The sequence below is a fragment of the Rhinolophus hipposideros genome (assembly GCF_964194185.1).
Source record: "Rhinolophus hipposideros genome assembly, contig: HAP1_SCAFFOLD_207, whole genome shotgun sequence".
NCBI classification, from domain to species: domain Eukaryota; kingdom Metazoa; phylum Chordata; class Mammalia; order Chiroptera; family Rhinolophidae; genus Rhinolophus; species Rhinolophus hipposideros.
The window spans coordinates 31,744-56,436 of record NW_027669348.1 but is presented as its reverse complement, the minus strand read 5'-3'; the positions used below and the strand labels follow the sequence as shown (position 1 = coordinate 56,436).

Here is a 24,693-nt window from a genome sequence, read left to right as displayed (position 1 = left end):
AGAGCTTGGGCTAACTGGGCTTGATAGGAAACTTCTAAATCAGCACTAAGGCATCACTAAACGGGACTCTCTGAGGCCACCTGACTTGTACCTGAATCTTGAATCCAGTCCTGTCCAGGCACTTCTCAGTATAGGCTGAGGGACAAGAGAACGGACTTGGGAAACCAAGCAGGCTGAAGGTCACATCACATGTCAGCCACTTGGTAACTATGGAATCAGGGTTAAATTAATCCACCTCCTGGAACCATACTCCTCTAATGAATAAAAACGGCCGAACGGCACAGCTACTTTGCAAATCTACTGTGCCGACGACCTGGGATAACCAATGTTAGGCACATAGTATAGGGTCTAGCCCAGAGCAGAACACTCATTAAAGCTTACTGGCTTCTCTCCGCAGTCTCTTAGTTAACATGCAATTTTAGAAATCCATAAAATCCTACCTGCTTGCATGGTCGCATTGAGAACACTCATCCACTGTTAAAAGAAAAAAATTCAAATACATTGTAAATACACAATAGAAAAACACAGAACTTTGAAAGCATCAGACTGAAGTGATGAAAAAATATTTCTTTGGGAACACCCCTGAAGACTATAGTAGAGTGAATGTTACTGATACAACTGGTGGGCAATTAATACATGAAGAACTTTTACTTCCTCTCCTATATATATGTGTGTATATATATTCATATTTATATATTCATACATATATACGTACACATATGTATGTACATGCATGTACTTATGCATGTTTGTATGTATTATACATTTATATCTAATGAGAGAAAAATAAACGTGATGTGCAATCATTTGATAGCTACAAGTCAAGTGCTACTTACAATGATTGTAATCCTTACCAAACCCATCGGAGTGAACGAAAATGGTATCAGTAGTAAAATCACTATCATAAACTAACACGGTCCAATTTAAATAGCATGATTTTTCTGCACTTCTGTCATGAAGAGCAGTTAGAAGAGAGTCCACTTGTTTTGCTCTGACACAGTACCGCTGTGCCGCTCTTCAGTCAAGGGTGTTCAGTTTAGGATGAAACACCCTGTCATTAGCAGCTTAGTCAAAGGCAGTCTGCTTTGCAGCACGGCAAAACACAGGAAACAGACTCTTTCTGGCCCTCTCTCCAGTGCAGGATAAGTATGAAAGACTTTGCGATTCCAGTTTTATCAAGTCTAACCCCTGAGACTGTTTCCCTCCATTGCTGGAGAATCTATCCGGCTCACCTCATAGAGCAGGAAGGTCCAAAGAGTTATTGCTGTACAGCAGCGTGTGATGCCATTTTTCTCATCCCTCCCCATAGTGGCAAATGTGTATAGAAATCATGGTTTTTTACCTTGTAAGTCATATGTCATCAAATCCTAAGCCGATGAATAACAGCAAACAAACAAACACCCCCCCCCAAAAAGACAAAGAGGTTATCTTGAATAACTACCTTCAATGACCCTGGAGTTTTAAGTTTTTAAACAGTCAAAAAGATGGCCACTGTATGATTCCAACTATATGATATTCAGAAAAAAACAAAACTATGAAGCAGTAGAAAGACGTGTGGCTTCCGGAGGTTAGGGAGAAGGGAGGGCTGAGGAAACGCCACAGAGGGTATCTAGTAGTGGATCTAGTCTGGGTGAGACTGGAAGGGGGGAGACCTGTCATTATACGTTTGTCAAACCCCACAGATTGGACCACAGCAAGAGTGAACTCTAACGTCAAGTGTGTGCTGTGAGTGGTCATGCTGAGTCAGTGCAGTTCATGGGTCGTCGTGAATGTACCACCCGCGGGCAGGGTGTCAACAGTGAGGGAGGCTCTGTGTGGACGGGGACATGGGTTTTGAGGGAACTTTCTCTACTCTCCACTCAATTTTGCCCTGAACCTAAACCTGCTCTAAAAACGAAGGCTTACTAATTAAAAAAAAAAAAAGTTTTCCACTGAACCTGCTATTACCAGATATGAACACATTAATGCTATTTTCAAAATACAGTCACCTTGAAAATGAATATAAAGATCCAGTATCAGAATATGATTATTCACCCAACCGAATGAAGCATATGAAAAGCCATAAACAAAGCAAGTGATTTTTGGAATACTTACACAAGAAAATCACTGATAAACGTGACTGAACATCTCGCATTAGCATGCTGAATAGGGATGCCAAGTGAATCAAAATGGAATCGTCCCTGTACTTACAGGACAACTTTGATTCTCATTGTAAATCAAAAATCATTGTGCTGATTTTATTCAAAAGCTATATTGAAACATTAATCACACAAAAAGATTGTAATTGCCATGGTTATTGCCATAGTAATGTATGTACAATACCTTTGAAATACTCACGAAAAGGCAAAAAAGTAACCAGCACTGCAATTTTTAATGGATGATACAACCAAAACCAGTACCAAGGCACGTCACCATATTACTTGCTATTAAAATAAAATTTTAAGCTACACCAAAAATTAAGTCATGCCTATAACTGCTGTGCAGAAAAGATTTCATACAGCAGGCCTGACTGCTATCCTTTGAAAGTCCTGCTTGAATGGCTGGCCCTTGGCTGGTATCTGGAAACCTGCATATGGGGAGGGTTCCCACCATTCCCTAACTAAGTGTGGCTCACCGTGCCTGAAATGCTTGTACGAACAAGGTGGTTCATGCTGGACACTCGCTTTCCTTCTGGGAATCAGGAATGTTAGCACCTGCTAGGGGGACGCTGCCTATGTGACTGGCGTGCCATGAAAGCACTCCATGAAGGCACTGAGTCTAATGAGACTCCGGTACCACTAGACAGCATTTCACATGTGGTGCCAGAATTTAACAGTGGGGAATTAAGCACATCCTGCTAACTCCACAGGACATGCGTCTTAGAAACTTGCGCCTGGTTCCCTCCTGTCAGACACTGTCACATACACCTTTTCTCTTTGCTGATTTTGCTCTCACTGTAATAAATCACAGGCATTAGTACAGCTATAGGCTGAGTCTTGTAAAGTGCTCTAGTGAATAACCAAACCTAGGGGTGGTGTTAAGAATCTCTAATAAATGGCATTATATGAAATTTTCATTCTTTGGGTTGATGCTTTCTACATGATTAAGGTCAGAAGGTGATTTTGCAGATTACCTATCATTAAATTTGTTTTTTTTTTATTCTTCTTTTGCAGATTCCTGTAGAGCTAGATATATTTGAATAAAGGCATAAAGAGGATAAATGAAATGATGTCAGAAAATACTGTAAAACAAGCAACCATCCTATTTTAATCAGAATAAAAAATAAAACATCCTAATGACAACATGTTCTATCAGTTCCTATATAGCAAATGAAGAGATCACACTGTCAATTTTCTACAACTAGGTAGGGTTTATGTCCTTTTTATAAGAGTTATGAATCAATCAAGTAACTGGGATAATTACAGAAAAACATATAACTATCACTTGTAGTATAATAATGTACACTGATTATAGAGTTCCTTTGCTTTCTAAACCTCTTTATTGCTTATAAAACTAAAAACATAGCTCTAGTATGAAAAAGCAGTGGTTAACAGAATATGTGAAAAGGAAACAAAAAATTATATCCATGTAGGATGAGTTACCCATGGATATACCAAGAAACTCAACATTCAGAGGAAAAAAACGTGTCTTCCCTATTGACCTGCTGTTCTTCTCTCTCCATCTGATAATGTCCTAGTCACTCTTCTCATGTCCCATTGAAATGCTAGTGCACATTCTGGAAACCTAGGAATCATCTTAGTTTTCTCACTCCCCACTAACTTTTTACATTCAATCATCACTAAATTGTATTAACCATAACACTCTCCAGGCTCTGCTTTATTTTTCCACAGCCACTGCCCTAGTCAAACAGGGGCTCTTAGCAGATGGCTTTCACAGGGGGAAGAAATGAAACACCACCGACTCTTATTGTTGCTTCCTAAATGAATAGGATTTATTTTCAGCAAAACAAATGAGAAAGACATTAGCCAGCAAAGACCAACATGTTAAATTGAATAAATTAACCTTCCTGACTTTTTTTTCTTTCAAAATGGATGGGTGAAAAATATCACAATGGACTGATACTAGTCCAAGGAAGTAAAAGCTTCCTTTGTCTGCCACTTATTTTCATGTGCTTTTCTTCAATCTATCCTCTATGTGAGGGGCCAGCAAACTCCAACCTGCCATCAATTTTTGTAAATAAAGCTTTACTGTAGCACAGTCTTGCCTATTCAGTTGGCCCACGACTGCTTTCACACCATGATGGCAGATTTGAGTAGGTATGACAGAGACCACATGGCCTAAAATCAGGCCCTTTACAGAATAAGCTTGCTGGTCCCTGCTTTATACCACAACCAGAGTGTCCGAATGCCGTCTCATCTTGTTCCTAGTCTGCTCAAAACTCTCCCATGATCCCTGCAGTAACCATTGCTGAGTCCCTGCCCACTTGCCATTTCTTCATCTTCATTCTCACTGGAGAACCACAATGCTGTGTGGATATTTACTGTCCCAATACACAAAGAACATGGCCTCTCTCCAGCTCCACAAAGAAAAATGATTATACTAAGCTAATCACAGTGACTGCTTTACCCCTAACTGCTGTGGGAACCAGCATGTGCTGTACCCTAGCCTGGAAATGTTAAGGGATATACTGGCAGCCTCTCAGTCTTCTTCCTATTTAAAAGAATCACATAGCTGAACATCACCGTTTATCAGGGAAACAGATATCAAAACCACAGAGCAATACCACCTCATTACTCTCAGATGGCTACCATCAAAATGGCACCATATAACAAATGTCGGCAAGGAAGTGGAGGAAAGGAAAAACAGAGCCTGCACTGTTTTTGGATTTGTAAATTGTTATATTCACTGGGGGAAACAGTATGGAGATTCCTCAAAATATCAGAAATAGAACTGCCATGAGATCTTGCAATTCTACTTCTGGGTATTTGTCCAACAAAAAACAAAACAGTAATTTGAAAAGACATCTGCACCTCTATGTTCACTGCAGCAGTATATATAATAGCCAGGATATGGAAGCAACATAGGCGTCCTTCGATAGATGAATGCATAAAGAGGATTTGATATGTGTGTGAGGTGTGTGTGTGTGTGTGTGTGTGTATACAGTAATACTATAACTGATATTAGAATAATTAACTCATCCTTAATATAACTGATATAATAATAACTCATCCATAAAAGATGAAATCTTGCCCTTTGTAACAATGTGGAAGTTCCTAGAGGTATTATGTTAAGTGAAAGAAGACAGAAAAAGACAAATACCTTATGATCTCATTTATATGTGGAACCTAGAAAAGCAAAACAAACAAAACAGAAACAGACCCATAGCTACAAAAAAGCAACTTGATTTTTCCCAGATGAAAGGGAGTTGAAGAGATGAACGAAAAAGAAAGTGAATGAGAAGTACAAACTTCCAGTGATGAAATATCTAAGCCACAGGGATGTAGTTAACAGCACAGGGAAAATATCAATAATATTACAGTCACTTTGAAGGGTGATAGATGCTTACTAGACATATTGTGGTGATAACCTCGCAAGGTATATCAGTGTCAAATCACTATGTTGTACACCTGAACTGATATAATGTGGTATGCCAACTATATACCACAGAAACGCAGTCCTTCAGCCTTTGGATATTGTCCTGTGAGAATATGATGCTTGGAGCCGTTGCTAATTAACCAGCCAGCAAATGAGACTTAAACAAAACACTGACAACCTCACAACTGAAACAGGGACAACAACAGGCAACTCATGGCATCACAGAACCACCAAAACCATCCTGGTGCCTCCTGTTGTAACCACTGTTAATTAGGTCACCTATTACCTGCAGCTAAACTATTCTAACTGATATATTTCCCAAGGCCTACAGGATAAGAGCAACTCCTTTCTCTAGAACTAAAGACTTTCTTAAGCTCGCCTTACCTAGGTGTTCACCACCTTCTCAACCATTCCCACAGCACGCTTTTTATACCATCAAAACTGAACTGCTTGTAAATCCTGCGAAGTTCACTGTGTATCTTAGCCTATGTCTGCAGTTCCTTCTGCCAAACCTGTAATCTTGATTATTGTTTCCCCTGCCCAACACGGTCCTGCCTCTTTATCTGGCCAACTCCCACTCACACTGCATACTTCCCTTAAATCCTACCCAGGTTTTTACAACCGAAATCATCATCATGGACATAAAGTGTCTGGCCCACGAGATCTGACAATTAGGTTCACGAAGTCATCCTAGAAAAAGTGCTGCATACCTCATTGCTGAATATCACTATGGTCACATTCTAAGTACTGCCCTTGGGAAGCTGTGCACCGATGCTAGTGCCTAGTCCACCCTTCAAAGCAATTTTGGAACTCTTTTTCTGGAATGGCCATCAGAGCTGTTGTTGTATTACTCTTGATGTCCCGAATGTCATCAAAATGTCTTTCTTTCAGTATTTCCTTTATCTTCGGGTAAAGAAAGAAGTCATTGGGGACCAGATCAGGTGAGTAGGGTGAGTATATCAATACAGTTATTTGTTTACTGGCTAAACACTCCCTCACAGACAGCGCCGTGTGAGCTGGTGCATTGTCGTGATGCAACAGCCATGAATAGTGGGCCAAAGGTTGAGGTTGTTTTCTTCTAACATTTTCATGCAGTCTTTTCAGAACTTCCAAAAACTAAACATGCTTAACTGTTTGTCCAGTTGGTACAAATTTATAATGAATAATCTCTCTGATATCAAAACAGGTTAGCAAAATTGTTTTGATTCTTGATTTGGACTGGAAGAACTTTTTTGGTCATGGAGAATTGGCTGACGTCCATTGTGCACTTTGATGCTTTATTTTAGAATCGTATTGGTATACCCAGGTTTCATCACCAGTGAAAACACGGCTCAAAACATTGTCTTGCCTCTCCAAAAGGTCTTGGCAACCTTTGACTCTCCTTTGCTTTTGTTCATCGGTGAGCCCCTTTGGATCTATTTTTGCACACACCTTTCTCATGCCAAGATTTTCAGTTAAAATTTTCCTAACTGTTTCTGTATCGATGTTTACTTGGTCTGCTATGCTTCTCACAGTCAGCCAATGATTTTGACTCACAATTCAATGAATTTTTGCAATGTTTTCCTCAGTTCTGGTCAATTCTGGCCACCATGACGTCTCTTCATCAGTGACACAATCTTTCCCCTCAGAAAAATGTTTAATCCATTTGTTCATGGCCGTTTTCTTCATGACATTATCCCCATGAACCTGGACTAACATGTTCCTGATTTCACTTCCACTCTTGCCAAGTTTAACAAGAAATTTAATGTTTGATCATAGCTCTGATTCAAGCTCAGACAGCCTCGCAATGGCACACAAAAACATGCAACAACAACGAGCAAGACACTGCCACTCAGCAAGACACAGCCACACATCAACACAAACACAACTCTGAGACACTGATATACCAAGGTTATGAAACCTTACTGAGCTGTTTGTACAGTGCTGCCAATGTAAGCGCACGGTGGCAAGTTCTCAAACTTAATTGTCAGATCTGATACTACACACCGAATAACAAACAATAATGATAATTATAAGCTCTCAGTGGGCTCTGGCACCTAGTAAGCACTGTGTAAAGTATAATAAATAATAAAAATGACAATAATAAGAACACGCCCTTGGAGGTAGGGACTGTGGTTTTAAAATGCTTGTCTTCTACAACATCAAAATAACACTTAGTGCCTAAAAGACACCTGATGGTTACACAGCAAATGGCTGCAGAGGCAAATAAATAAATAAATGAAAAGATCGCCCTTGAAAATTCTGTTTTAAGAAACCATAGAAATAAACCAGGGACAGCTCTAAAGTCTTAGGGGCACATTAAAGATCAAATTCCGTTTCATCTCTGTGTTTCCTATAACTTGCAAAACCACCGACACAAGTGCTTTGATAGAGGTCTACTAAGTTAAAGGGGTCCTCGGGCATTTCAGATTGCACAGTGCACAAGGTGCCACATTCAGTGAGTAGAATAGCGTTTTTGTCATTGTGAAACTTTTCTGTACTTTTATTATAATCTTTTGAGTCCTAAGTTAGGCTATGGGAACATTTATTATGATTATCTTTTGACTAGTGGCTACAGAGCATATTGTTCTAGAGAAATTACACTGTCATGACAACTATCCAACTAACAGAAGAAAACATCTTCTAATGAGGTCAACATGTCTCACTCTGTTTTGACTTATGAGGAAAAAAGGTGATAATAGTGAGACCTTGTTGGCATATCCACATGGAAAATAACCCATGCTTCTCAACAAGGCACAGCTTTACTGACTTGTATCAGTAGATACGTTTTAAAAACAGTCTCACTGCGATTCCTTCACACTGGCTAAGTTTTGCAGCTCTTATTGTTTGCCATTTGTTTGTGGGACTAGGAAGGTATTGTTGAGTTCCTAGTTTTAGTTACATTATGGTGAGACAAACCACAATGTAATAACAAGAATTCAATCACTACATGTAATCCATTTGCTGTAAAATTTAAACAAATATTTATTTTTACAAGTCCAACTTATTGACCAACTTATAAGGTGATTATAGAAGCAACATACAACATACTAATTTAAAAATCATTTTTCTTATTTACATAAATATCATATGGGATTGTAGGGGTCATGACTAGATAAATGAGTTTCTTTTCTCTCAGATTTTAAATTACCTACAATTAACTTTTATAATAATTCTGAATACTAGACTATGAAGAAAGACATTAACTAACAAAGAAAAAATATACATGCAATATACACATTTTTTTAACAGCTCTTTCAATAGCAAAACTTTCTTAGTCTTACTGTATGTCTGGTAGGACCACAAAGAATACTTCACCATTAAGAGTCTTACCTCGACTGTTACTGTCAGAAGACGTTTTACATCTCCTTTCCTTTTTATAATCAGAAATTAGTTGGGCGTTGCTATGTATAAAAGAGGTGAGAATATTACTGTTTTAATACTGACAGGAAAACATTTATCAAAACATGGAATTCTTAGAGTATTTCAGGTAATGTCTGAGCTAATATAAAAACTTGAATTATCCCATACGCTTCAATTTTGTAAGTTCTAAAGACAAACAAATAAAGAAACAAAAACTCATAGACACAGACAACAGTTCAGTGGTTGTCAGAGAGTAAGTGGAAGAGGGGATAGTAGAAAAGGGTAAAGGGGGTCAAACATATGGTGACAGAAGGAGAACTGACTCTGGGTGGTCAACACACAATGTGATATATAGACAATATATTAAAGAATTGTACGTTTGAAACCTATGTAATTTTACCCCTATTGTCACCCCTATGTCACCCCTATAAATTTAAGTTAAACCCCTATGTCACCCCTGTAAATTTAAGTTAAAAAAACCCATAGTAAGTTGCACAAAATGTTTCTTAAGCATGTGATTAAAGAAGACAAAAGAGCAAGGTGAACCAGTCATGCTGAGGGCAGCATAGTTCAGTCAGTTAATTAGAATTAGCAGGGGCGAGAGTTGAGAACTCAGAAATCCTAGTTCTATAGCCCACAAGATCCGTTTTCGGGGAAGTCACCGCTGTTAGGCTCAGAGCTTTCCTCTACAAACCAAGCATCTCACTGCCTTATTTTACAGGTTGTCAGAGGATCAAATAGGTAATACAGCAAAATGGTAAGGCAATGGAATAAGTATTTTTGAGCTTTAGTTTTTGAAATTATTTTGGAATTCCAAATAAACCTAATGTGTGCTTTTCATAGGTTCTATTTAACATTCAAATGTTGCAGTTTACAGAAAATGTTTTTAATTTTGGTTATCAGCTACTCTCTTTGTGGTTTGTAATTCAGTACATCTCAGCTATTATGTAATTTGTAATTAAATGCGTTTAGAAATATGTTACCTCAATAAGGTAGATAACATAACTGCCCCTATTATCGTAGCTAATCACACCAGTGGCAGAAAAGTCACAGAAGTCAAGACCTGGCTTGGACTACTTCCGTCTCATGTCTACCTCCTGAAACTCTGACCTCTCAGATCTTTCTAACCTTCCTAGGCATCCCCAGTTGACTTGGAAGATAGAACACATGCACACTCATGAGGCGTGGAAGGGGTGCAGCTATTCTAACACCAAGTAACCTCCTTTAGATCCAGAGCTTTCTGTTTACTGGCTTCCGTGTCAGGCAAAACTTTAAATACTCTGAAACCTGAGGGAGAGTCAAGTCACTGGCCAGATTTTCATTATTTTGGAAAACAGATCACTGAGCCTCATCTTAACTAAGGAATCACAGGCAACTTAGTGTCTACTACTCTGGGAAAGGCGTATGGGACCTTCCAGGACCTAAGGAAAGATACTCCATGGGATAGCAAGTGGCCTTGGGGTACAGATCTGGTAACAGGAGAAAGGAAAGTCTGATCTTTTCCTGCAGCATTACTGGCACCTCTCTGACAGCTCAGAAAGTTCCAACTAACATGTGCCGGCAGAAGACACAACAAGACACTCAAAAGGGTAAGTCATTATGAGGTTTGGGCTAAGATGTGGGCCCCGCATAGTTTTTCAGTGTTGGGGAAGGCTGTGTGTGGCTAAAGCTAGAAGTCCAGACTCCCGGGACAGGGAGCTGGTGCTCTGGAATAGGAGCTAAGGATGTAAGCGAGCATCTGCATGTCAAGTTAAAAATATCGCCACTTTGAAGTCCAAGTGTGGAAAACCATGGACACAGAGGACTCGGGATCAGCAAGGGAACCTTGGAGCATAGGGAGTCATGACGACAGGACCGTTTCTATAGCAACCGTGCAGCAACACAATCGATGGAAACCAATGAATGACCAGAATGACCTTCCTTCCCTCTCCATCTAACTTGTGAAAGAGGATGGTCCCCCTTGGACTTAGGGAACACTCTGGCTTCTTGAAAAATTCAAGAGGGGAGCATAGCCAATAGCCTCCAGAAAATAGAGAATTTCCTGCTAAACTGTACAATTTACACCCCCAAATAACTAGTTGGAAAAGTCAGAGAAGAGACATTATTGGTACCTGAAACACAGGGGTTATGCTTGGAATGAAATGGAGAACGTGGGGATCCCTAAAGATAAAGGTCTTCAAAGTTCTGGGATAAGGAATCTGTCCCTTCGCTACGTCTCACACGTCTGACTGTTTGTTTTCTGGCTGAGGATGTCTACTAACTCACTGCCATCCCCCCCCTGCCTGACCCCAGTTAGGACGTCTCACCTGTTCCCTAAGAAGTAACAGTGAAAGTGTCTGGAAGCCCAGTTTGTTGATAACTACCATTTCAATGTACACACTTACTCCGTCAAACCCTTAGATAAAGCATATTCTTCAGCAGTCCTTCCAATGTCATCTTGAGCAAAGACATCTGCACCTGCCTGAAGCAGAAGCCGGACTGTATTTGAGGACTTATTCTTTGCAGCAAGCATGAGGGCTGTTCTGAAATAACGGAGAGACAACTTCACCCTTAGGAACTTAAATTACGTAAACAGCAACATTGAGAGACTTTACCAAGTTCAATATATTGCTTATCTGTATAGAATTGACCATTTACATGCTTAAGTGTTCATCTTTGTAAATTATGTCCAAATTGTGTCTAAAATGAAGGGACATAAAAACAACAACAAAAAAAAAGCCTCTTGCTCCACTTGGGTATTACCTAGAAGGTGCTAATTTAAAGTTCTCTAATAGACAAGTAACTCTGCTGAGGTCACTTATCTGAAGTAGGTGAAGATTTCAATAAAGAATTTCCCATTTCTTCCTTAGTCTTATATATGGTACATCCAAAGTCAGCTAGAAGTCAGGCAAGTTAAAGCTACTTGGCAGGCTCAAAACAATAATATTAGTACTAATTCTAGTAAACATTGTCATCATTGAGTTAACGGTGCTCATAAGCATGTGCTGGGCACTGAATCACATGCCAGGTCAAGACACACGACCATACTTGAAGGAGATATTATTTCCCTCGTTTCCACATCGGGAAACATGTTTGGTGATGACAGTAATGTTCCCATGGTCACACACGTGACACATAGGAAAGCTGAGCATTGAAGCCAGTCTTGAGTGAACTGAAAGCCCATCTCTTTTTTAATCACCCATCCATGACTTGTTTCATTAAAGAAGAAGTTTATTCAGTTAATGCTGTCTTTCTCCCTTCTACCCATACCAATTAAAAATGATAAAAAAAACCATCAAAATAGACTAGAAACGAAAAAGGATAAAAACTGAGGAATATCTGGTAGTAGTAATACACAGTCACTTAGGGCAAACCCTATAACATCAGTATTCCTTGAAGAAAACAATTTAAAGCAGTCATCCAAACAACAAAATCAACTCCTATTTACGTTTAACGTGCATCTTTTAAGGAAACCTGAATACACAGTAGAGGTTAAAAAAAACTGTCAGAGAGACTAAATCCAATATTGTATCATAAACTAAGTTAGAGTCCATACTATACAAAACTAGTAAAGTTACTGTGAAAACCCTTTAGCTAATATAATACCATGTGACCAAAAACTGCAATGACAAATGACATCAGTCGATATCATAAATGAATATGAATCCTGTAGGCTACGGTTCTTCCTGTTCACCAGGCAGAATAATTGCTTTTCTACCTAACTGACGATGTGCTGATATTTTTCACTTTGAAATTATAGGTTAATCCTCTTCTTCTTAATTTAATCTTTCTGACTTGAGTAACTGTTACCGCTCTAAAACAGTTCTAAGTTAAAAAAAAAGAACAAACAAATGTACCTTTTCCACTTATCAACTGCATGTATGTTTGCATGTCTCTCGAGTAAAAATTCCACCATTTTCCAGCGGTCCTTATACACAGCAAATAAAAGTGGTGTAAAATCAAACTGTAAAACAGAGAAAACAATTTATAGCTTAAAAAGCTAGATAGTTCTAAATTGAATTTGAAAACTCATAAAAGATCCTCTAAACTTGAACATACACTAGAGAAAGTAAATAAAAAGTAGCCCTCTGTGTTGTCATCTGCTGCTCCTTCCCTTTAAAATATCCTCCTCCTTCCTCTCTAACAGATGGACTTCCACCTCATTCTCCAGAACTCCCTTCAAACACTGACAGTCCTGGTGCCAAGAACTTTGCTCCCATCACAATCTCTATCGCACTATACTGCAGTTATTTTATCGTTCCCCACCTGAACCCAGAGCTTTCTGAGGGCAGGGGCTATTCTTCATCCCTGTATCTCCAAGTTCGAAAACATAGACGTAAATGCTTTAAGTCGTTTTATTGAATTGATAACCTAAATAATTATTTCTGGGGTAGAGTTTGTTACATTATATTCCAAAGAATATGTACTTTAGCAGAAATTAATTACTGTGCCCCACTAGGAATATTCCAGAAAGATCACCGGTATTTGAGAAATATAAAACTGTGCTTTATATGGCTATTACTAAAGAAGTGTTTCAGGTCGCTTAATCCCGATTTGACAATACTTTTCTGTGGCAAACATTAACATCTGAAGTATCATAGAATTTCAGGGATACAGTTTGGAGAGCTTTCCAACAGAAGTGAAGGTTTTCTGCAGTTTATACAAACTTGCTTGCTTCTCTTCTATCCATGTTCTCAGGATCCCAGATGTCAACTTCAGGCTCTCCTGCTCCAAAAGGGTCACTAAGGAAATGGACTCTAAATTAAAAAGAGTTAGGCTTCAAATGACCTTTGATTGCTTATCACTAAATGGTCCATGGGTTTTCTCCCATTATAAGACGATGGGATTTTATCTTGGCTGTTGGTAAGCTCAATGTGAAATTTTATTCTCAGTTGCAAGGATAATCTTGGGACCCCAATGCCTATCTACTTTTTGAAAAAATCTGTTTTTTATTCTGTTTCTATTTTAATTGCTACTTAAAATTATTTTATAGCTCAGGCAAAATATAACTCCGAAATAAAACATCATGGCTTATCAGTTAACGTTTTAATACTGATCTATATGGATGATTTTTAGCATCATGAAAGTGACTAAATCACTTGCATTTTTAAGGAACCACGTTGAGGAGGATGATAGAATACTGCCTGGACTATGCATAACATCTACAACTATAACCATCATTGACCTCATAAGACTTAAAGACATTTCAATGGGTATGATTATTTATAGGACGTATAATGATAAAGGAAGTGTTTTGTTTTTTGTTTTTTTTTAAAAGAAAAACAACTTAGGAATTCTAGCTTGAAAAACTCAGTCTCATTCTAAGGTGATTAATACAGAATACGTATAATAAATCAATATAGACTGTCTTGAAAATCTTGAAGCGTTTATCAAAATATTCTATAAAACAGGAATCGCACACTCCAGTGCTTACGGAGGCAAAGAAGGTGACCCAAGTAAGTGAAGAAGCCAGGTGGGGACAGTAGCACACTAGGGAACACATGTCTCATATAAGAGGCGCAGCCTCGCCACAGGACACCCATCTGTAGTCAGGGCTCAAGGGGACCAGGCTTGATTCTTTAGGAGAAGCTTGACATCCTTATTTCTTCATGAGTCTCCAAAACTTTCGATGTTCACTCAACATATGGAGGTAAACTAAACATATCAAGGAGCCATAATTAGTCCGTGGCCCACTTGGGATGTTTTATCTGCTGTTTCCAAACGTTTGTGTATAATGTGAATATTTGTATGTAAAATCTTTCTGTTTTTTAGTATCATATGCTTCATTAAAAAACTGGGCCCCAACATGCAATAAAACTGTCATTTAGACTCATTACACCCACTTCAAGAATTTTTCCCATTCTTATTCAAACCATAATCTATTTGTATTCATTTTTCAGATTGTTAATCCAATGGACAATTACATTATAGGACTGCTGACACTAAATTATTGACACTTCCCATCTGTATTGCTACTAACTTCATGGGATTTCATGTTTAAACCTACCATCGTGATTATGCCACGGCTCTATGAATTTCACAGACATACTGAGAGAATTTATCACACACTTTCGATCATTGCAGCATCATTTACGGTGGCCAAGGAGTGGAGACAACCAAACTGTCCTTCAACAGATGATTGGATAAAAAAGATGTGGTATGCATACACAATGGCATACTACTCTGCCATAGAAAAAATAAAATGCTGCCCTTTGGGACAACACGGATGGACCATGACATTATTATGCTATGCAACACAAATCGGACAGAAAAAGTCGAGGACCATCCGACTTCACTCATATGAGGGATATTAAACTGAAAGCAACAGACGAACAAGACAAGGAAACAAAAACTGATAGACACAGACAACAGTTCAGTGGTGACCAGAACGTAAGGGGGGGACGGTGGATAGTAGAGAAGGGTAAGGGGGGGTCAAACATACAGTGAAGGCAGGAGAACTGACTCTGGATGGTGAGCACATACTATGACATACAGATGACGCATTATAGAAATGTACACTTGAAACCCATTTAAATACAATAACCATTGTCATCCCAATAAATTTAATTAAAAACAAAGAAAAGAAAACTGGAGATTTACAGAACAACAGGCAAAAAAAGTAGGTTCACAATTTCCTATTACTGCAGGAAAACCCTGCGTGCAGTAAGCATTTGTTGATCTAACAACCTGAGCACAAACAAACATGCAAAACTCTTAAAGGGCCCGATTCTATGCATTAGGAGACCACCCATCAGCAAATTTCTAAAGATTCTCTGAGCACCAGTGAATGACTGATGGCTGAAAGGAAAAAGGTTTTCTTCTTTAAGCCAGCAGGTACCGCCAATGATATTTCCTTCCACTTCTCGAGCCCAGAGGTACAGACAGTTCAAAAGTCAGGCGAAGAGTGTTGGGAAGGAGAGAGCTGAAGGAGAATCACCTCTCACACTCCACCTCTTCTAGAGATTTCTTAAGTATTTGAGATCTGCGAATTGATACATTGCACTAGTAGTTCTTAACCAAGAGTTGTATCAGAATCTCAGGGAGATATTTCTAAACAACACATGTCCAGGCCTTATTAGCTTTCCATAGTCAAAACCTTCAGGAAGAGCCTAGCTTGTAAATGGTTTCCAAGTTCCTAGGGTGACTGTGATTCGCCAGCAGAATTCTAGCCGAGAAGTAGTCCGGGAGACGATCCCTTCGGTCTCTTCTCTAGCCTAAGTCACCAATTTCCTCTGACATTGACGATTAGGCCAAATAAAAGTGGAAGAGACATGTCACTTATGAAAACCACACTTAATTTCCTGGGTAGGAGTGGAAACGGGATTAACAATTAAAATGCAACTTGATTTCATTATTGCTAAACCCCTTACTTCTCATGGGACAGTCTACATTTCACAGCAGAGTTTAGACTCTTCCCTAGGTGGCTCTTTCTGCCAGAACAGATGACATGTCACTTAATTGTCTGTCCTTCCCTCCTTTCCCACTTAATTGCCGCCTGTTCACTGCAATCTGGTGGATTCGGAGCCTTCCCAGATGTGGTCTCAGGGAAGTTTAAAACTCACTAACTCTCTCTCAAAACTAAGGATTATTATCCCCCAAAACTGAAGAGGACCTTGACTAAGCACATAAACTGAAGAAAAACAAAAATAAAAAGCCTCTTTTTATTAATTAAACTTATTGGGGTGACACTGGTTAGTAAAATTACGTTGGTTACAAGTGTCATTTCTATGATACAGCATCTGTATGTCGCATTGTGTGCTCACCACCAGAGTCAGTTCTCCTTCCACCACCATATGTTTGACCCCTTTTTCCTCATCTATCTCCCCTCCCCCCTTTACCCTCTGGCAAATATTGAACTGCTGTCTGTGTCCATGAGGTTTTGAAAAACCTCTTCTTGTTATTTCCCTTCAATAGCCAAATTTCCAAATTGCCCTGCATATTTCTGATGGTTATTTCCTTTCCCTTTCCTTTTTCCCTCTTAGGCTTTAGCCAATGAGTACTAAATAGCTTTATATAAATCGTTTGTTTATAAAAAAAAAAAAAATTGTCAACAGCGGGAAGATTTCTATGATATTGTAAAATGCTTTTTTGTTTGTTTGAGTTTTAAGGTAAAGCCAATTTCAAAGGCAAATTTTGCCTTCCTACATTGTTTTGCATTAATTGGAAAACAACTCGGACGTGAAAAAACACTTAAAAAAGGAAGTGTTGCCTGTAACAAGTTTTGTTTTCACACGTAATTTGTCGTAAGTGCATAAAAGAGAGCTGTGCCCTCTACTGCTACTTTAGAGGTATCATCACGTAAAGTAAAATTTTAGAAAATTAAGTTCCAACTGTTTGCATTCAGGGAACGCTTGAGCTTCCAAAAATGTAAAATTGACCCTTCCTCTGTCAACCAAGGGCATTCCTGCTGGGGTTGCAGTGGCGAGCAGTGATGTACGTCCAGGAACAAAAAGGGGTGAACGCGTCCCCATCACCTGCTCCCTCTGTACACCTAAAACCTGCCCAGCACCTCCACAAGGCTGAGCAGGAGCCCCACTCCGAGGTGGAGACCTCAAGGGGGGCCGTGGCTGGCAGAGTGGCTAGGAACGCAGGTGGATGCCCTTGCTGGATGTCCAAACGTGACTGGCCTTCCTGCCCTAATCTTCAGAATCCCCGAGGCCTGGGGTGCTCAGGGCCAGTGTCCTGCTGCTTCCCCTCCCTACCTGCACACCCCCAGCTCCCTGGCGGGACCCAGGCTCCACTCCTCCTCCCACCCACCCCCAGGAACACCCATCTCTTAGGCCCTGCCCTGCAGCAGCCACCCCCACATACTTCCCTCCCCCGGGGTCTTCAGTCCTTGGTGTGAGTGAACCTGGCACCGACTCCTAAGCAGTAACAGGACTCTTACAGGACAGAACTGGGCCCTTTCTGTGGCCACCCCATTTCCCCTTCCTGACTTGGCTTTGGACTTGTTTCTATGGCGACAGGGCCAGGTGTACAGCATGCTGTATATATCGACTAGAAATAAAATGCTTGTGGCTGAAACACATGTATTACAAATATTGTGTAAATACAGTCTGTGGATCTATACCTCATTGGTTGCTTCCATGTCTGCCTGGTGTTGCAGCAGCAGTTCAGCTATCGCGGTGTTGTGCCCCATGGCCGCGTAGTGGAGAGCCGTGTTGTCACGGAAGTCCTTCACATGTGGATCCGCTCCATGCTGTAGTAGGATTGTTGCACACTCCTCTTCCTGGCACTCCACGGCCTGTCAGGATACGTCATTAAATGAACGGTAAATTATGGGAATTCAAAGTAAGCATTCCACAAGTTTCCACAATTAGTTATAGTTGATTGAAACTATTTCATTTTTATTCTAAATAGTTAAATAAAATCCATCTCCTGTTGACAGACCTGGCTACCACATACCTTTATTAGAGCTGTCTTGTTTCTGTTGTCACCGAAATTCATCTGGCATTTTTTCTCTGCTAGAAGAGTCACCACTTCCTCATGGCCAAAGGCGCAGGCCAAATGGAGAGCAGTCCTATGAGGGTGAGAGGACATTTAGGACATTACAGGGCACTGTCTCAAACATGCAGCTCTGCACGCAATTGTAAACATGACGCGCCACTCCAATGCCTTCAGAACCAACATGGAGTTTTCTTCTGCACAAAGTACAATATTCACGAGCTCTTGTTACTCGCCACACTAAGGACAGAGCAGCCTATGTGACTACAGAGAGCATGCCCTGGGGAATCAGCTCAACTCGGGTCTGATCCTAATTTAACTCGACCACTTATTAGCTGTCCCTTAGCCTTTGTGTGCCTCCATTTCCTCATCAACAAAATGGGGATAAAAACTGTAGTTAACATCACAGGACACTGTTGTGGGCTTACATGGGAATCTATGCAAAGTGTTTACTTAGGTTCCTAGCACAAAACACACAGCTCAATAACTCTTTGGTAATATTATCAGAATCATTACCATCACTACTACTTTAAAAGACAACATTTCAATTAAGTAAAATGATATCATTCCACCTACTTTGCAGCTGTGTTTTAAGGATTAAGAAAGAACACTGTATTTCAGTGATTCTAAGATGCTTCTTTTCTCATATTTTAACACCTCTGACTCTGGAAGGCAATGTATAATTCAGAATGCCTTGAAAGTATAGTTGGAGCATTTAAATAATTTCTTACTGGTATTTACAAGAACGGGCATCCTACCACCCTAACGTGAAGTGAAATAATGGAAACACACCAGACCTTCCTCCGTAGTTCTCATCATAAGTTGGCATCTAAATAAATGTTCATTCTTAAGAGCATCATGGGGAAAGAGGACTAACATCACCAAGAAATTCTTGTTTTGATTTTCAAGAAACCTGAAGCCAAAAGAGACTCAGCATTCAAGTGACTAGGGATGGCTCCTTTCATTGACTGTTTTGATTCATAGATTACATGAAAATCGGATGATTTCCAGTGATCGATACTCGTATTTAATACTATTGTACACTAGCTAAACAGCAAGTTTGGTCACTGTTCACAATGTCCTAACTGGAGAAATCCTTTTGTTTGAAACGAGGGAGGAAAAGCTTCAATGGATATTAGGTACTAATACTTCCATTTACAATTTTTCATTTCGCTCCTACTGGGCAACATAAAGTTTTTAAGGATGAAGAGGGCCTGAGAGATAGATTCTGAGAGTCCCGAGTAGACTGTGTCTGCTCCATAACAGGTATTCAGTGTATATCTGATGAATAAATGCATTGAAAGAAGGGATAACTACAGCTGGAGAGTTCAATGTTTTTAAACAAAATGTTTATAGTAATGCAGTACTTCTGCAATAGTAATAATCACTTATATGTGCTATTTTTGATTTCCATAAAGACAGAACCAAAATGATGAATCAAAAATCATTTAATATTATAGGTAGTGAAGCTCTATATAATAAAAAAATAAGTGTGTACAGAAATATAGATACATGAACTTCTACCAGCACAGATAAAAAGACTGCCTTTACTTTTGAAGAGGCTAAAAGTTGCCAGAAAATACCAATCTTTAAAAAAAAAATTTGGACATAGAAGTGAGAAATTGTTTTAATCTGTACAAGATGCATATTCCTGGGAATAATGAAATATTACCTGGGATTACTTTATTAATAACAAGCTGTTACTAGAATTCCTGTATATGTTCAGTGTAGAGATCAGATTTTTTAAAAAAGAAAATGTCACAGTACAAACACTCAGATATCAAGTTTGCACATATTTTTGGCTAAAATAACATCATAGTCTGTGTGTGTCTATATAATCAAAGGAATGCTTTCTCCTTTTCCAATCTACCAAAGTACATCTTTGCATGTAAACATGTATGTATTATCCATACCACCTTCAATGGTCTCAGGTAATTCCACCCTACAGACGCACTGCAATTTATTTACGAAATCCGCTGATGTGAATTTTTCACAAGACATTGATATTGTAAGCAGTGCTGAGAAAAGCAAATTGTATGTGATTTATCTAATTATTTCATAAAGATATTTTAGTGCTTGAAATTGATGGGTAAAGGGAATATACATTTTTAAATGTGGTACTTATCACCAAACTGCCTCTTTGAAAAGTCAGAAGCAACTTAAATTTGAAGCAGCTGTACAAGTACCATGGTTCCTCATCTTCTCAACCTTTGAGGATGGAAAAGAAGTTTTCATTTCTTTTGCAACTTTAATTCCTTTTTTTTTTTTACCTAGGACACTAAGTATTGGTCACTTATAGATACACAGAAAGAACTTGGTCAAATTCAAAATTCGACTGCTTTTTTTCTGTTGATTTCAGACACTTCTCTATAAAACAAAGATACACTTTTCCCTGATATGTGTATGCTGTACATAATTTACAAGTACCTTTTCTTGTGCTTTGTTAGTATTATTATCTGATATACAGAGACTATTGATTTCTTATATTGCTCAACCAACCTTCTGAACTCTTGGTTTTTTTGAAGTCTTCGCCAACATAAAAAAATGTATAAATAGGAATTTCTGTTTTCTTCTGGTACTTTCCTCATTTCGTGTATTTATAGTTTTTAATCTACAGTACATCTGGATCTTATTTTTGTGATATGAAAATCTAACGAATTTTCTCCAAATACTTAACAGGTATTTTTCCATCATTCATGAGTAATTCATATTTTCTACTAACCCTAAATGTCATCACTATGAAGCTCTAACATCCTGCATATATTAGGGTGTTTGGGCATTTTCTGCTATATTCCAATCATTTATCTCTCTTTTCAGCTCTTAGTAAAGAAATTGTGGCAATACAGCACCCGTTGACACCTAGAAGGGCAAATCTTCGTCTACTATACAGAATGATTCTTAATTTTATCACTACAATCAAAGAGCATGTGCAACCCAAAACTTTTAAAACCCTGAGAGTTTAGTTGGCTTATGGAAAACTGATAACTAGAGGAAGAGCACACACGGTGAGAAAACGAGTCTTCCTAGCCAAGACCACAGGCATCTTCCACTGGAAGCTTCCCTTCTAAGGCCCCTCAATAAACACCATACATACATGGGTGGACACTGATGTAAAACGGATACTGGGTTTTAGCTGAAGAACTTTTAGCCCACAAGTCGCTCTATTATGGGAATTAGTTTTCTCATTACGGACTTTTCTATAGTGTTTAACAATGTGGTCTAAAACTGTGCACATCAAAAGTAAAATGCTGCATATACTTCTTTTCATTTCTATTACTGATATTTAGTTAAATTGGTTTAACATTGTCAGTAAAGTGCTTTATAAGGGGAATTATGAGTGACGGGACCTTGAGAGTTTGTCCTGGTGCTCACCACGTGGGCCTGGGCCCTGGCCCCCAGGTAAGGGCCCCGCCCAGGCTGCGCTCCTCCCGGGGAGCCCGGCAGGTGGGCCCCTCTCCCAGGCCCCCGCCGCCTCCGGCCCGTGCCCAGCGGCCCCCCAGGCCCGCTCACCTCTTCTGCCGGTCTCTGTCGTTCAGTCTCTCTGGATGGAGCGAGAGCAGCTTCTGCACTCCGGCCACGTCGCCCCTGGAGGCAGCTCTGTGGATTTTTTGGAGATCTTTGTCTCGGATGCAGTACCCGGACTCCGAGGTGACCCCACCTCCGGTCTCAGGCTGCCAGCCACCACCATCGCTCTGGGGTCTCCTTCGGAAACCCAAGCCGGACCTGACCTTCAGAATCCCTAAGCCAATGAACCTCCTCATGGCCAAGCCACGGGCTTCAGAACCTCCTCCGCACTTCTCACGCCTGTTTTCTCCGCGCCCAGCCAACAGTAGCCTCTAGAGCAGCCAACTCCAGTCGCCACAGTATCCCCGCAGGACAGCAAGGCGGTTTGGAATCTCTCTGCCCAGAACGGCCGTCGCCAAGCAACGGTGCACGGGGCAGAGGCCGAGGGCTGCGCATGCGCACAGAGCCCCGTGGCCAAGGTCAAGGGCACCCGGAGCCCACGTGCAAGGCCCAGGCGCCTCAAGCTTCAGAGGTGGCCTGTGGGCAGCGCTGAGTTCCATTCGGACCTCGGTGGGCGCTGGCCCAGGCTTCTGCTGGGTCGTCTGAGCAAAATGAAATAGGAAATTTCATTTCCTGAATTAAGAAAGCAGATATGTAACAGGCAGAGAACTTGGGGGAAGCAAAAACCATAAATGAGAGAAGAAAAAATACCTTTATGTACCCTAAAACTGAAATGTATTAATTTCGATTTATAAAACACAAAAGCATTTAAAAGCTTGATTTCCCAGAGAAAACTCTTGTATTTTTTTTCTTTTTTTTGGGGTGAAAATTGCTTTAATCAAGATATTTCACTGAATTATAAAAATATGATACTTTGTGTTTTTGATTTTTGGAGCCTAACCTTTTTTGTAGGAGCTCTTGTTTCGCATAACACGGCAGTTTTAGGGCCCTGGCAGCCGTGCCGCACGGGGGCCACCTGTGCACCACACGTCACAGGGGTGTGGCCTGCCTCTGAGGCCTCCGTGGCGCGGTTCTCCCGTGGGGATCCCGCTGACAGCGACAGCACCTCCGAGGGTGCCCTTCGCGGGCCTGTTACCTCCAATGACCGCGGAGCCATGTCCGTCCGCTCTGACCCAGGGCTCGCCCCCATCTATCGGTCCAGAACGACCTACAGTAGAAAAAGGCAGAACGACAGGGGGGGTGGAAAGGCGGACTTTTGAAAATCCACAAACAGTTGAAAGCAGACAATCGCAGCCATAGAAATGAACAAGAGCCGAGGCACTGAGACTGGAAAGGGCAGAGAAGGGGAAGGCGGACCCACAGAGGACTTCGGGGAGCCTCCGGACGCAGAGCGGCTGGCAGGCCGCGGGCGGAGGGCCACGCACCTGCGCCACCTGCGGGCGGCCGGGTCGCCGCGCGCGCCGGGGCTCCGGGCCCCGCCCCCGGGGCACAGCGGGACGCGGCCACCTGTCCGCGGACGGCGACTGGGCCCGGGCGGCCGGGGAGCAGCGCCGCCTTCAGCGGGGTGGCGGGGCCGAAGCGCACGGCGGAGAGGCAGCCGGTGAAGCCCCGCGCGCCGGCTCGCAGCGTGTCCGGGTCCGCGCCGGGGGGCTCTGCGGGCGCAAGAAGAGGGCACACACGTGAGGCGGGGCCGCGGGCGGGGCCGCGGGCAGGGACCTCTCTGCGAAGCCTGGGCGCGGCCTTCCTCGGGAGACGCGACAGGGCCCCCTGTGGCCTCGGCCGAGGACCCGCGGGACGGCCTGCCCGCCGCCAACTGCACTTTCCCCAGCGGCGTTCACCGTGACAAACCAATGAAATCCCCCGCCACTTCCGTTTTCAAATGATCATTAGAGTGGGCAACCTAAATGAGCAAACTAAACAGAAACAGTCTCAGAGATATAGAGGAAAAACCGAGGGTTGCCAGATGCTGGGGGGTGGGGGTGGGGGAGAAGCCGAGGGGACCAGAAAGTGCAAATCAGTAGCCACAACATTGCCACGGGGATACATACGAAAGACACTTTGGGGAATGTAATCAACAATGCCGTGAAAACCCTGCAAGCGTCAGACGGGCACCCGTCCCATCAGACAGACCGCCCCACGGACGGTGTAGACGCCCGACCCCTGCAGTGTACACCCGAGGCTGAACAATACTGAATGTCAACCACAATTTAACACATATATAGCCACAGGATGTGGAGTACAGCATAGGGAATAGTCAGTGGTACTGTAACAGCTATGAACACTGCCACAGGGGTAGTACATTGGGGGCTTATCACTTTGTGAGGGAAACTCTTGTATTTTGAAACGTTTTATTTTCAACCTCAATATCTATCACCTTAGACCCAAAAATCTTCTTTAAAAATTGGAGTATCCTTTGTACTTATCTGCTTTTTGAATAAGGCCTGTGAAACTAGAAATCTCTTTCTCTTTTCAGTATATATGTTAAGAAAGAAAGGAAATTTGCTGTTTTGCCTCAGGATTTCACCAATTTATTCAGTCTAGAATGGCCAAAAAAGATCCACATTTCCAATCCTTTCTTTAGTTGGTATTATATTCACTTGTCAATTTGTGACAACTGGACCAGTATTATTATAGCCGGTTTGATTTTCAAACACCTTTTTAAAAACCCACCTTAAATTTGTCACTTAAATCCTTCAGTTGTCTTTCCAAAGGTGAGTTTGCATTAAGTTAATCAGTTCATAACTAACCACACTACTGACTGTTCATTTTTTGGCAGTGTCTACACACTTGTCTGTACAATTATTTTGCCAATATTTGAGTATTTAATCATTTTTTGTCATTATAAAACTGAGTGGGAAATATAAAAATGAATTTACCAACACCCAGAAGCACAGATCATACAGACATAATACAATTATTAAACTTAGA

The 24,693-nt window shown here is 40.9% G+C and overlaps 1 protein-coding gene across 1 annotated transcript in view; it reads right to left on the bottom strand.

The window, feature by feature from the left end:
• LOC308495623 (uncharacterized protein) overlaps positions 1-22,181 on the bottom strand; it is a gene marked incomplete at its 3' end in the record, with an annotated part of 43,227 nt that extends 21,046 nt beyond the window's left edge. Inside the window, exons 1-7 of the mRNA XM_081080592.1 lie at positions 21,811-22,181; positions 18,262-18,376; positions 17,927-18,100; positions 12,714-12,820; positions 11,262-11,399; positions 8,848-8,918; positions 441-474 (exon numbers count right to left, since the gene is read on the bottom strand). Of these exons, the coding sequence (XP_080936718.1) occupies positions 441-474; positions 8,848-8,918; positions 11,262-11,399; positions 12,714-12,820; positions 17,927-18,100; positions 18,262-18,376; positions 21,811-22,061 (890 nt within the window). The 5' untranslated portion in view covers positions 22,062-22,181. The remainder of the gene's footprint in view (positions 1-440; positions 475-8,847; positions 8,919-11,261; positions 11,400-12,713; positions 12,821-17,926; positions 18,101-18,261; positions 18,377-21,810) is intronic.
• Positions 22,182-24,693: the final 2,512 nt, after the last annotated feature.